Here is a 15,355-nt window from a genome sequence, read left to right on the forward strand (position 1 = left end):
GCCATGGTACCTAACTTAGGACTCAGTCTAATGAAACAACTCTGGACCAGAAGAAATAGTAAAATATTCTGTGTAAGACTTCTGATTTTTTTTATCTCCCAGTTATTTTACTTAAAAATTAACAAAATAACAAAACATCAGCAATTAAATAAGCTCAGATAATGAACATCTTTTTGTGGTGACCTTACACTCATTACTTTAAAATATAGTCTAAATACTAAATAAATTAGCATTTCACAGTAATTTCATAAATACAGAGGAACATCAGGAAATTTGAAAAATAATTGGCTTTGATTATTTCTTGTTGATGTGATAACATAAAAGTTGGAAATCTAAATACACATATAAAATTGACAACCTGTTTTTAGTTCTTTTAAAATGACAAGATAAAGAAAGCCTTGTGAAAATAAAGATTTTCCATTTTTGATATAGCTTGTTGCATAGCAATTTCCTCTAAACTGAAGCATAACATCATTGGGAGAAGAGGGAAGTTCACGAGACTCAGGAAGTAAGCGAATCACACAAGCCCAGGAAACTGAAACTAAATCTCAGCCCTGTCCTCAAGGTTATCTTCAGGAAACAATTTCCAGGAAGAGGCTCTGTCCGCTAGTGAATGAAGAAGGAAATATGCAAATGAAGGTAGATATGCAAATAAAGCAGTATTAAGACACTAAAAGGTAAAACCTTGTCGTTATCCACAAATTTACTTAGATATAAAATATAGAGAACATAGTATAATGAGTGAATATGCTTGCTATGGGAAGACAAACGCTGCATTATCTCACATATGTTTGATAGGTTGATTATAAGTGACAATAATCATTAAAGGAAATGATTTTTAATGTTTCATTACAATGAATGATAAATATTTGAAGTGTTTTCCCTAATTTGAGCTATAAAACTCTGTGTTGAAGCTCCCATAAATACTAAGAATTTTTAACGTGTGAGCTAAAAAATTTAGTAGTTGCTTTATCCATTTATGATTGGTTTTTTTTATCATAAATGAATAAAGGGTACGAGATTAGGATTACTTTTGTTTGTATGAATATCAGCCAGTATTTAGTTTTCCCAGCAGGACTTGTGAAAGGTACTGTCTCATTTGTAGGAATAAGAATTAATATTTAGAATACAGTTAGGAATTATGCTGGCTTAGTAAGGTGGTAACTGTAGGTTCTTCTGCAAGACCCATGAGTTTACTAGCCCTGAGTAGTTGGCTAATTTTCCAATACGAGGCATGACTTCTCTCTTGCGGAGTGGGCCTGAAGTCCAATTAGAGAAATATTGATTACCTCCAAGGTACGTATATCACTAAAAATAGTCTTTCCAAGGGAAGAGCCTCCAATTGTTTACCCAACATTTGGTCAGCTCTTAAATAATGTGCATACAAGAAATATTATAGGGACTGAGCAGGTTGCATTATACATTTAGGAATTGTTTATATATTATAAATTATGAATAGTATATATGTTATTAAAGAAATAGAAGCAAAGAATTTGACGGATACATGTGAAAGTTTGAAGAAAGGAAAAGGAGGAAATGATATAATTATACATTTAATTTCAAAGAACTTTTAAAGGATCTGTATTTTCTCTCATGTATATTTTCGGTGTTTTTGTCAAGAATCAGGCATTTGTGGGTGTGTGGACTTATGTCTGGGTCCTCAGTTTTAACCCATTGAGCAATATCTGTGTCAGAGCCAGGTCTATTATGATTCCATTTGAATCTTAAGACTTTCAAAAAATTCTGTGAATAGTTGTATTACAATTTTTTGTAAGAATTATATCAAATAAAACAGATTGCTTTTGACAGGGTGACCATTTTCTCAATACTGACCATACCAATCCATGAGCATAAGACATCTTTCTATAGATATGGAGAAATATATGTGCCATATACTAAGATCGTGACATCTGAAGGACAGGTTGGCTGAGGAACAGGTCACAAGGGGAGCATATTCAGAATGATTTGTTGTGTCCTTTAGCCCTCCGAGTGATCATATTTGATAGTCCTCTCTATACATGAGTCTAGAACTCAAAGGAAGGGACAGAGACTCGGACATAAAATGGCAAGCCATTAGTGTATAGGTAGGATTCCAAGCCAGGGAGGTATGATCGGTTTAGGATGAAATGGAGATTTAGATGTGAAGCTGAATCACAGGCTTGTCTTATATTAGGAGGCCAGGAAAACGTGGAAGAATGAGCAGGTAGGCCAAGAACTTTCAGTTCTAATGAAATCCCCTGAGCAAGGCATTCTACTTCTATTTCACAGGGGAAGAAGCTAAGTCTTAGGGGCTGCATGCATTATTCAAGGGTCATAGATTATGGAGTCAAGTGGGGTTTTCAACCCAGGGGATGCTTCAATTTAATTTAACAAAACTCCTTTATCACTAAACCACTGTGGGCTCAACGACACGTCCAGCTAAAAGTGGAAACGTATGTGTCTATCACTAAATATCCATAAACTAGAATATAATATTTTTAAAAGGCATTCAAAACAGTTACAACTTTTTCTCATGTAAAACTGAGACATGCTTGGACCTAAAGGATGTTTAAATGTTGATAGTGGAAAAGATACCACTGTTATTGTAGTTCTTATGACCAACGATGAACAAGATGTATTACTTTAATTCAAGTTAAAAAAAAATAATGCACAGAAACTGCCTTAAAAGAAATGATGCAGCTATGGAAATCTACAGCCTTTTCACAGATTTGGATCATTAGCAGTCATAATGACTCGGTGTCCACCCTGATTATAATCCTTTTTTATTATAATGCTTTTGATTAATAACTTCTTCTACTGTGTGAGGCAAAGTCACTTCTCAGCTTTGGATTTGAGGACACTGAGGGATAATTAAAAAAAAAAAAAGGTTTTGAAATGTTGACTGCTTTTTGTTTTCGTTACCGGGCCATGATTTCAAGCAGCAAGAATGAGGTAGAACATATGAACGCACAGCAGCGTGACAGCATGTTCAAGACCTGTACAAGCCCAAACCAGAAGAAATCCCAGCATGAAGAGGCGCGTGGGCACAAATTCTCACTCCTAGCTGGGGAGCGATCAGAAATTGTCAACTGCCGGAAGAGGAAGGTCAGTTTTCTCTGGGAGTGAGTTCTTGATAAGTCTGCCATGCTTTAGGGGAAGGCAGGAGTCCAAGAATCTTTAGGTAGCACAAAGTGGCATTGATAAGAAAAAACCTTAAGGGGTGGGCAAGAAAGTGGCGTATACATATGGGGAGAATATGACCAAAATAAGGTGTGTGAAATTCTCAGAGAACTAATAAAAGCAAGATAGCAGCAAAGCAGAGTTGCTGACAGTGTGGCCATGTCCAGGCTCCACGGAGAGTGCCTCGCCCTCTGTGCCTTCAGTCCTTATGGCAACACATTAGAACAGTTTCCCTATTTAGGTAAAACAAACACGCAAACCAACAAAAATAATCCTGATTTTCAAAGAAGTTATGGTGTATGACACACGATAAATGATGTACTTTGGACCAGATCCAAATTCTGTGATGTGCACATTTCTTAAGTTAAAAAAAAATGGTTTTATTATGTATTTGTATAGAAGGTGTGTGTGTGTGTGTGTGTGTGTGTGTGTGTGTGTGTGTGTGTGTGTGTGTGTAGTATGGCCGTGCCACAGAGCATATATGGAGGTCATAGAACATCCTACAGCAGTTGACTGTCACCTTCTATCCTGTGGGTACCAAGGTTAAAATTCAGTTGCCTGGCTTGGTTGCAAGCACCTTAACCTGCATGGTGCTGGCCCCCCATATTTCTTCTCTGGTTGTTATCAGGGAATTTGTTTCAAAGAGATTTATATGGCTCATTTCCGCAGTGAAAGCCACGGCAGTTATTGAAGGGAATTAGTACTGTATTGAAAGGGATTGGGTTTACTTTCTTCATCTCTGATTAGCAAAGACAATAAGGTACCCAGGTAAGCTTTGAACCCAAGGCAAGTACAAACACATTTCTTTCACTGCCCCACACTCTATGAATCATAGAATAGCAGGCCACTCCACCAGAGTTTTGTTTTCTGCAGAACAGCTGTCAGCAATCAGTTGTGATCTGAATACTCATATTTGTCTTGTTTCTTAAAAGAAAGTAGCTGTGTGTATAACCTTCATTACAGTGTGTTATAGCTCTTCTAGTTTCTGTTTGGTATTGTAAATATCTTACAGTAACTCGTGACTACTTTACAAATTCAGTACTACATGTGTGAAGTGATAAATGCTACCGATGTGGTTGGGTACTTTCTAAAGGTTTATATATTCACTGAGATTTTTGCAGCCTAACCCATATTGATAAGCCGACTGCTGCAACGATTGGATACAGAATTAGAAGGAATGCCTGTGATGACCTTGGTAATAAGCCTTCCTTCCATGCTGTTTTCTATGCCCGTAATTTTACAGCTAAAACTTAAAACCTGAAAAGTATATTTTTATAATCATCAAGCTATGCCATTTTACTTGGAATAACATTCCTTTCTTTAAGTCAGCAACTCCTTCTTGACTGATATCACTCATATTTATTTGATGAAAATAGTGCATCAAAACTTCCCTACTACTACTATGAAAATAGCAATTCTTCTCAATAATACACTTCCCTTCATCGGTTTAACTTGATATGAAGATTACTCCATTGTTAGGATAAGCCCCAAGAACTATCAGTCCTTCACGGACACCGTGTACGGCCAAAGCTTGCCCAGTAGCTCCCTCCTCCTTACCGCTCCCCTCAACGTTCCTTTTCTAAGGATTTCTATTTCTTCCAAGGGTTAAAACCAGACCAACATCTTGCCTTTGTTCTAAAAGAATTTCCCTGATGTTTTGGTCAGGCCACAATTTATTCTTGTTTTTTGTTTGTTTGTTTGTTTGTTTGTTTTTTGGTTTTTTGTTTGTTTTGTTTTGTTTTGTTTTTTAAAATTTGAATAACTTCAACTTTCTGCCTTTCTCTCCCTACTGTGTGCTTACTCCCTCTGCTCAGTTTGGTGTGTGCCCACCATCAGCTGCTACGTTGAATCTAGCCTCTTCTAAAACACCAAGCACAATCATGGGCCTTTCTTGGCCATCTTCTTGCCCCCTCTAACACTTCAGCTTCCCGTGGCCCACTTATTATTCTGAAGATGGACTTCACTTTTTGACTTCTAGAACACCGCATGTTTCTGATTCGCCTCCTACTTTAATTAGCTTTCTTTACCTTCCTTAGTGACAGTATTTCCTGGAAGTATATTCTCATCTAAATTCCTTTAAACATTTAATTTCTTTGTGACTATTTCCATGTTCAAGAATTGAATTTCTGCCCATAAAAAGATGCTCCTTGACATAATTACCTCCGAGCATGCATGCACTTAGGACACCTGCTACCAATCTCCTTGTGGATAGGTTCTCAGTAGGCCATAGAAATCTGACCAGATTAAGTTAATTTCTCCATGGAATATGCTTTTTCTCTTCTAGAAGTTCATAGCACCACTCTCTAGCCAGACGTCGCCGGAGTTGCTTTAAAGCCTCTTTAACTTGAAACTCTCACGACTAATTATAATGACCTTCTGGCTGCATGATGCCTTGGATTTAAACACTGCCATCTCAGGAGTAGCCTTTCATCATTTCTCAGTGCATGAGTAATGCACTTCTAATTGGATTCTTACCCTAGACTCTTAGAATGTCAATCTGTGTGCACACTGCCACTCTAAAATATGCAAAAAAAAAAAATTGAGATGGCCCCAGTTCTTTAAAAGTATGTTGCTGATATTGCTCCATTTGATTTGAGTTATTCGCATTACTTTTATTACTGTACATAGTGTTTACCTCTAAAATCTTTCTGAATAATAACAACTTTTCACTAGCATATCTTCTGTAGCATATGTCAAAAGTCCTGTTTTAGGACACACCTTCAGTTTCTGGGGAGGTCACTTTTCATTAAGACAATTTTTGCAACGTTTTTCATTAATTTATTTATTCATTCACTTTTACATCCTGATTGCAGCTCTCTCCCTCCTCTCCTCCCACTCCCCTTCTCCCTTTTCCCCTCCCCTTCTCCTCAGAGAAGCCCCACCCCTGCTGGGTACCAACCCTCCCTAGCACATCAAGTCTCATCAGGACTAAACTCATACTTCCCCACTATGCCAGACAAAGCAGCCCAGCTAGGGGAAAGGGGTTCAAAAGCAGGCAACAGAGTCCAAGTCAGAGACAGCCCCCACTCCAAGTGTCGGCGGACCCACATGAAGACCAAGCTTTGTTGTACTTCTATTATGATGATTTCTATTATTTTCATCATCTCTCAAGCTACCTACAAAAATGATATATGGACTTACGGGTACATAGATAATAATAAGTAGAAGATAAATAGATAAATCGCTGTAAAGAATTCAAAGTAAGTTATGCAATTTTTTTCTCCCAATACTGCATTTGAAAGATGCCACCTTGCTTTGAATACCAATGGCAGAAGTTACTGATAATCAAGTTTCCTGTAGCCTTTAGCAATGGAAGGCAAAATCATTGAAAGTTTATTATTGCTCAGAACAATGGCAAATGGTATCAAGAAGAAAAGATTGTAGTTATCTTAGTGAGTTCTTAAGTGAAGCAGAGTATCTCTCCAGCTCTAAAGATGAATAAAAAGACTATATATTGTCGAATTTGAAGCTTCTGATATTTTTCCAATGAAATTGGATGAATATTGCCCCAATGTAGTTTTATGATTTTATTGAATTTTGCAAAGATGTATTCATGTAAAAGTTACCTATCTATTTTATTTTATAACAGTATTTTATATCAAATGGTAAATTGGACCTTATTCTAATCATGACTTCCATATATTTATTAGTGTAACTACAGCATTTTGAAGAAAAACACTGAATTTCTAGGTATATTTTAAGTAGTTTATAAATTTAAAGGAAACTTTAGTCAAATTTCATGATTAGAGACATTAAGTTCATGAAAATAATTATTGAAACATTTGTTTAAATTGTTAAAAGTCTCTTGACCTGATATTTAAAATAGAGTAATGCATGCAAAATATCAAGAAAATGATTAAATAATAAAAAATGTTCATACACTACACAGGAAGACAAAGAGCAGGGGCAAACTCAGCATGGACTTAACTATGCAATGAGATTTCATTAGAATTGTTAGATCATTCTCTATATAGCAGCTGTTCTCTGACACTACCTGTGGTAAACCATTTAATTGGGTCTCAACACTAGGAAGAGGAATTTGAAAAGCTGGTTGAGATGCAAAATCTCTTTTCCTGATCTTCGGTGCAAATCTAGCTGCAGAAACGATTCAGGTGTATTTCCAGTTTTTAATTTGGCTATTTGTGGAATATAGCCCCCAAGATTAAATTTTAGAAGTTCTCCATTTATGTATCAAATACCTTTCAAACATTCCTTCCTAAGTAATTGTTCCTAAGACCTATGAAGTATCACTGAAGAGAGATACACACAAACCACTGACCAAAGAGCTATTTGAAACTGATATCTAATGGGAAAAAGAAAATCAGTTTTCTCCAATGAAATGCCATTGGGTGTATTAACTACACTTCAGGGCAGAGAATAAGCCCAGCCACAAAAAAGTTAACCACAAGAAAATGTGCTTTTTAAAAAGTCTCTGTATTTTCTTTTGGTATTTTTTTTTTTGTCTTTCTTTCATTTTTTTTTGTTCTGATTTTCATTTTTGTGGGTTTTGGTGTGTGTGTGTGTGTGTGTGTGTGTGTGAGAGAGAGAGAGAGAGAGAGAGAGAGAGAGAGAGAGAGAGTTGGGAAGGACTTGGGAAGAGTTGAGAACTGGGCAAAAACATGATCAAAATATACTGTTTGAAAAATATAAAAAAACATAAATATATCTTTATACTAAATATATAAATTAAAACAAATGTATGATGGATGTATCATCACAAAAACATTAAACATACACAAAGGTCTTCAATATCGAAACTGAACTTCTACATCCTTGTTCTTAGTACACAAGATGCCACTCTTTGTAGAATGGGGATTGGCATTCTTAGCCTTGCATTTGTTGGAGAAGCAATGTATGCAAAAATTTTACAGACTATTTGAGAAGGTCAAGAGAGCCTAGAGTTCTGTTCTTGGAGTGAAATTCCCTGTTTCTGAACCCTACTGTTTATGAACAAGGCCTGCCTCCTCTTCTTGGGCTTCTTAAAGGCCACTCTTCTTCCTAGCACTCTGACAAATATATAATGTACTCTAGTGCATTAGTACTCTTGAAATAGACCTTGCTTCTGAGCTCTCAAAGAAAAACATGTATTTCTAACTATTTCTTCAATAGTTTTACATAATGCAAAATATTTTAGCATTACTTACATATTTAGCTCTCATAGTACGTTTCCAAAACGTGACTGTTTTACATATGAAAAATTACATCTTGGAGGAATTACTTTTTAGTTAGATTTTATAATTTAACTTAAAAACTTCTAGTATTTAACTCATTTAAATATAACTAGAACACTACCATGGTTGAAACTGGAGATCTCTCAAGGTTTGTAGTGGCCTGGTATCACAACTATAAACTTCCAGTTATTCATTCACATATCAGTAGGATATTCTAATGCTTTTATTCCTGGTAGCTAGTTAATTCTTCAATTTTTTCTTTTTCGGTGTTACCAACCTCAGCCTCTTCCAGTTGATGCCCATGTTCACAGTTCCCCACTTATGTTCAAATGCTCAATATCCAAACTCTGCATAAAGCTGCATAAAGCTGCTGCATTTCATGCAGCAGTGCATGTTCCTATCAACTGATTATCACATTATTGAATAAGCTGTGATGAGAAATTTACTCACTTTCTGGCAAGAGGCTCAGATCGGAGTGCTTCCCCATTCCATCACAGAAGCATGCTGTCTCTGATATTAGCAGAGTAAAGCACTTTTATAAAATCATGATCTTAGCTTAGCTTAGCTTAGCAAGAGAGTAGATCTTCAAATGTTAATTTATCAGCTCCTACATAGTCCTCATCAATCCAAAGGTAGATTTATAAATCTAGAAACATCGTGATAGGAAACGGAGCTAATCCTGCATAGCGACTCAGTCGCTGACTTGGCTGAGTCAGGTAAGAACCTCGTCTAGGGTTTGCTGTCCACTTGTTGAATCATCAATCTGACTTTACTTACGTATTGAAATGCTCAGAGAAGATCAGGTTGGTGGAGGTACCCGTGATTGTTGTCAGCCCACCAATGGTTGAAGAGTAAGCAACAGATAAACACATGAGCTTACACATCATGTGGTCCTTCCTTGACCGATATTTTGCTCCTGTGACTGCATTCTGTTCATTAAAAAAAAAAAAAAGACATTATGAGAACAGTTTGTGGTCAAACAACATTTTTTATGTAATGAATGTGTCCTAGTTCTTCTATTTCATATACATGGTGGTGTTTGAAGACAGAACTTTGGAAGGTAAGTAGAGTTAATGACACAAAGTGAGATCAAAACCCCTTTAAGAGGAGACATTAAGAAGACGTTAAGATTTCTCTTCACCAACTGAAATGCAACAAAGGTGACAATGTGCTTACCCAGGAAGACTCTAGTCCCTGCCAGACCTTGATTCTAGACTTAACTGTGGTAAATGAGATTTTTGTTGGTATTTTGTTATTGTACCTTGGGTTAAATAATAAATAATACATAGGAATAACACATAAGAGTAAGCCACAGAAATGGGACAGTATAATAAACATATAAGTAAAATACTGAAATATTTCAAAACACAATTTCATTCATGCTTTAAAGCTTATTTCCTGTTTCTGATCCAATCCTTCCTTTTCGTAACTTCCAATGCTTTCTATGGCTTTCTGCTATTATTGATGGTACACGGTCAATAAGTTCCTTAACATCTTTGTGGGATTTTTCGCTACCTTGGCCCTTTGATGGTTGATATTCATAAGACATCACTCTAGAAACCAAATGTTTTCATCTTTATGATCCATAGCATTGAGAGATAGACTCAGAAATCTTGTTCCTCGCTCTCTGCTCCAAAATAGCCTGCATGTACATGCACACATGGGTGTGCATACACACACACACACACACACACACACACACACACACACAGAGAGAGAGAGAGAGAGAGAGAGAGAGAGAGAGAGAGAGAGACACTGGATCATGTAAGTTGGGTATTCCTTTTTTCTGTACTTTTGATTGTGATATTCTGAAGTAGGTATTTAGTGCTTTCATTTAATGCTTCTGCGTGGTTTGGTCTCTTTATTATACCCAAAACATATGTCTTGTTTTTGTGAAAAAAATATATTGACAAAAACTACAGAGACAGAGAAAAGGTTTGCTTAGCTGTCAATTCCAGGTTATACTCTATCATGGCAGGAAAGTCACAAGGGCAGGAGATTGAACAACTAGACACATGCAACGTACTTGATTGTTTATACTCAACCCAACTTTTCCATACTTATGCAGTTCAGATTCCCTCAACTACATTTATCCATGTAAATGTTATACCATGGTGAGGAGGGCAGTATTAAGCCTAGATACCAAGATACCAAGGTACAGATGAAGACAGGAGAAGCAGGGAGGTTAAACGAAATATCTAGTGTCAGTGCTTAAGAGTGACAAACATGTATATTTTAATTATTGTCTTGCTTTAAAACTCAGAGTTGCAGCCCTTGCTCTGTATTATTTGTCCTCCCTAAAACATTCTTAAACATTCTCTTCTACACAACTTTGTTGATTTCTTTTTACATAAAGCACTGTGGATGTGTTCAGATTCCTCCATTTGCAGTACCAATTAAACCTAGGAAGTATATTAGTACTTGATATATATATTGAGGTTCTCTGTGTAGCCCTGGCTGTCCTGGAACTCACTCTGTAGACCAGGCTGGCCTCGCACTCAGAATTCCACCTGCCTCTGCCTCCTGAGAGCTGGGATTAAAGACGTGCGCCACCACGCCCGGGGTTATAGTCATATGTACTTTAATACATATGGATAATTTTTAAACTAAGGTGGATGAAACACATTTGAAATAGCCAAGAATTGCTAAAAAAGAAGGTCCACCAGATGTCATGGTAATCAAAACACATTTAAAAATACATTTATCCATGTATATTGACTGTGTGGTAGTGCTACAATGAACTCTGGGAACTAGACATCATCTGCTTGACTGAACTTCTTTTGATACATACCTGTAAGCATTGATGAATCATAGGTTAGTTCTACAGCTCATTTCGTAAAATACCTTCATATTATTTTATATAATGGCTGCGACAACATATACTTCTACTCACAAAGCACACAACACAGGTTGCATTGGTATTCCATACAGAGAAGCTGGCTATCTGTGATATTGGCAGTGTAAGACCTTTTCACAAAATCATAAGGAAAAATGACTACTCTCTAAAAGTCAACATGGATGTGGCAATGGCATTTAGCATGACAGGGTTCAGGGCTATGGACTATAATTTACCTTTTACTTTTTAATTAACGTAAAGGTCAGACCCTATAGGTATCTACTCTTTACCCAACAGAAAAAAATTTATAAAAACTCTATTTGCCTTATATTTCCTACATGATAATGGTTTGTATTTTCCATGTGACATTTTTCCTATTAAAAAGTTACCTTAAAAGATATGTAAAATATGGCAAACTTCATTAAAAATCTTATGTGTGAACCTGAAACTTATGGCCTATGTATTAAATAATTTTTTATCTCAAGAAAGATATCCAATAACCCAAAATTAATGTATAATCTGGGCATTTTAAGGTAATAGTTGTAGATTTTTGAAAATGTAATTTATATATAGTTTCACATTTACATTAAAGCTTACAGATTTAAAAACAAAGAAAAATATAGCTTTTATACAAAAGATGAGCTACAAATATTTACATATATGAACATAATAATTAGAAATTATTGTCAGGTATGTAATAAAATTGAGATGCCAGAGTCTTTTTCTACATCAAGATTGTAAAAGCATCATTAATGCTAGTGTGAACATTATAACATGCGTGTAGATTTTATGAATTTAAGCAGGTGAAAAATTTAGACTCAATTCAAATCCCATAATAAATAGATTTATACACTGAGTGATCGTACAAATCCAAGCTTTAATAGAGTGTTTTTGATGTAGAGTGGAAGACACATATTATTCCTATCCTAGTTTACATGAGCCTCATATCTGAGATTTATCATTATTTTATGATATGGGATGCTGAGGTTAACTAGTTACCCAGGAACAATGAGTAAAGAAATTATGGGGGAAGAAAAGAATTCACAGCAAATTAATCTTTCGTTTCCTGTTAAGACGATGGTTTGTATTTAGAACCAAGTGTTTGACACCACAATAAGAAGAAGCTCGATTCAATCATTGAGAATAGACAGTAAGACGCTGCCTAGGAGAAAACATGTTTGCAAATACAGGATGAAAAATATCATAACCCTATGTCTTCATAGTGGAGAATTTTGGTGAGTGTTGTGTATATGTTTCTAAGAGTCAGAGAGAGAAAGGGGAAGGAGGGAGGGAAGAAGAGAGACAGATACAGAGACAGAGAGAAAATGTGAGGATTACAAAACAAAGAAGGATTTAAAAACAAGTGAAGCATCTAGAAATATTAGATATGATATGCCCAGGAAGACTCTTGTGCCATGGTGCCTGAAAGACATTGTCATGGTTATGTTATGAATGAAAGAGTGCTTATGTCACACAGTAAAGGAGACTTTTGTGAAATTATACAGGCAGGCTTATATGTGCTGTTAAACAGATAAATATGTCCAGATGTACATAGGTGACTTGAAAGATAAGGGGCAGACAAAGTGATGACTCAGAGAAAGATCTGACAGAATGAGTCAGATATAGGATATGCCCAACTTTCAGGAGAAAGCTATTTAAGAGCAGCTCAGGGAGAGTGAGGGCAGCTTGGTCAGTCCATTGAGTCAGTTGGGAGTCAGTGCAGTGAGTGATGTGCAGTGGAGTTGAGTTCCTTCAGGAGTCCATGCACTGCAGTGCAGGTCAGCAGAAGCAGTTAAAGACAGAGAATAAGAAGGGACCAGAATGTTCGAACAAATTGCTAGAGTTACTTTAAACAATTCGGTGAGAAGTTGAGAGAAGCCAGCCTGAATCAGCCAGCTTGGAGAAGTTTCCAGAACAGCTAAGTTGAACCAGTCAGCCTGAGTTCAGACTAGGAAATGTGAGCTATTCACCAGTAAGCCTCCAAGATGACATTTACGGCTGGTGAATAAAAGTCCTATTTACAAGAGAAAAGTATTCAACTCTCTGTATTTTTTTAAAAATCTTTTAAAAGGAAATAGTCTCTGTCCCCCTTACTTTTCTGAAAGGTGAAAGCTTGTCGAGTTCACTGTCTGCCTATGGTATTCTGACCTCTCAGATTTCTGCTTCTCAGTTGCCACCAGAAGGATTTTAATGATAAATATTTTGTTCTCCAGCATGGAAGTTCTCTTATATTTCTCAAAATCCTTCACCTCTGTTCTCTACTCTTTTCCTAAAATTTTTTTTATTATTTTCTTGCTTTTGCTTCTTCATATTTCATCATCTGAATTTTCTCTTTACAGCATCTTCTGAAAAATCTTCCTTTTCTTAAACATCATAGGTTTATTTGCATTGTATATTTCTTGTCTCGTCCTTCTCTTCTCCAGAATGCTGTTTACGTTTTATGAATGCAGTTTCTTCCTTTACCTCTCTAAACATATTAATGATGTTTTCCTTTCTCATATTTGCCTCTTCCTTCTTGCATTGTTACCTACACATAGCTGACTTCTTTTTGTTTGGAACTTCTTCATGCCTCAGGCTTTCTTCAGATACCTAGGAATTTGGTGTTGCCTGCTCATATTCAAGTCAGCGAAATGCTGCTTCAAAGCTCTGCATGTGTGCTTTGGGAGTCACTCCTGGCTGTAAGCTTCACTGACAGGTCTTTTATAAGAAAATTCTAATGTCAGGATGCTGTTGTTTATTCTGTTGTGCTGATTGCATTCCCCAGGGATGACATTTCTGGACTACTGTGTGTTGACACCTGGAGGACATTAGAGTAGGCTGCTGGCTCAGTGGAATAGAAACTAGGTTCCAACTTCCTACATTCCTGGAGGGCATTGGAGCAAGCAGGTTATCTGTACTCAGGGTGGGAGGTTTTGTTTGGTGCCCATAGCTCCACTATGATCTTCTCCCTTGACTCAGAGCCATTCCTGACTCTTTATTCTCTGAGCTGCCTTATATAAAGATGATACTTCTTGATGGAATAGCAGCTATCTAAGGGGACTTTCAGAAATATTTGGAGATTTAATGACTTAGGAAGCAAAGTTTGTCTCTCCCCTCCCCTTGCAATATAAATATTTTAAAAACTACATTTTTTAAATTGTTCTACTGGCTTTCTTCAATACTAATTAGCAATTCTGTGCTCACTGGTACCCAAGTCTTGTCCAACCATTCATTTGCATTCCAGCTTCTGAAATGATTTTGCTTTCATTTCGTTTCTTACCTTTATAGTTATAAAACTGATTGTGATCATGGCCAAAGCAGTCTATTTGTTCATCCAGAGAGAGTGGAGGTAAATTGGCCTCTTTAACGTGTCATTTCTATGAAGGTCTGATGTACATATTTCTATTAAAACAGCAGCAAAAATATAGTGTAGGCTTGTAATGCAATCTACCTAGAAGATTGAGTCACAAAGGTCTCTGGCTACATAGTGAGTTCAAGGAAAACCTGGGCAATTTAGTAAGACCTTGTCTGCTAATAAAAGAGAAATTTAGCCTGGGGATAAGCTCAGAGGTAGAGTGCTTTCTTGCTGTACGCATTACCTCAGGCCAAGCCCTTAGTTGCTATTGTTTTAGTGAATTACTACTTACTAATAAAGAATGGACAGATTAAGCATGGTAGCTTTATGTCTCGTATGTCAACACATCATATAACTAAAGAAGGGGAAATGGAGTGGGAGGTCACATGCTCAGAGGTATGAAAACACTGGGCTTCATTTTGTTTGCTTATTGAGTTTCCATGTGCTCAGTCAAGTAGATAACAGATAATGCTATTTAGATTTAATTAAGCTTGGCTTTTCATGACGTACCTATGGTTTAAAATAACTTCTTCAAGGAAACTGTTTCTGCAAAGAAGTCACAGAATGTAACTAATGAGAAGATGAGTAGGGTGGAAGGTAAAAGAGGATTCTTCTCATACTTTCTGGTGTGACCTTTTCTTGAAGATCTATTTATTGAAGATCTAATCTAGTCGGAGATAGTCTGGGGAGCTCGGGGTTCCAATAAAACTGAAATGATCAAGAATGGTCTTTGAAATAGGATTTCCATTCTTTGAAGCTACCAAAAGACTATGGCTCATATTACAAATGAGAATATCAACTTATAAGGCAATAGTGAGATGCACAGATCAGTATTCAACATTTAGCATTCAGGGC

The 15,355-nt window shown here is 36.5% G+C and overlaps 1 protein-coding gene across 2 annotated transcripts in view; it reads right to left on the reverse strand.

The window, feature by feature from the left end:
* Positions 1 to 15,355, reverse strand: part of Slc13a1 (solute carrier family 13 (sodium/sulfate symporters), member 1) — a 79,837-nt gene that overhangs the window by 20,535 nt on the left and 43,947 nt on the right. For both annotated transcript variants that reach the window (NM_019481.2, XM_006505140.4), the window contains exon 7: positions 9,108 to 9,259. In NM_019481.2, coding sequence (NP_062354.2) covers positions 9,108 to 9,259 — 152 coding nt within the window. The remainder of the gene's footprint in view (positions 1 to 9,107; positions 9,260 to 15,355) is intronic.

Source organism: Mus musculus, chromosome 6 (genome assembly GCF_000001635.26).
Source record: "Mus musculus strain C57BL/6J chromosome 6, GRCm38.p6 C57BL/6J".
Lineage (NCBI taxonomy): Eukaryota > Metazoa > Chordata > Mammalia > Rodentia > Muridae > Mus > Mus musculus.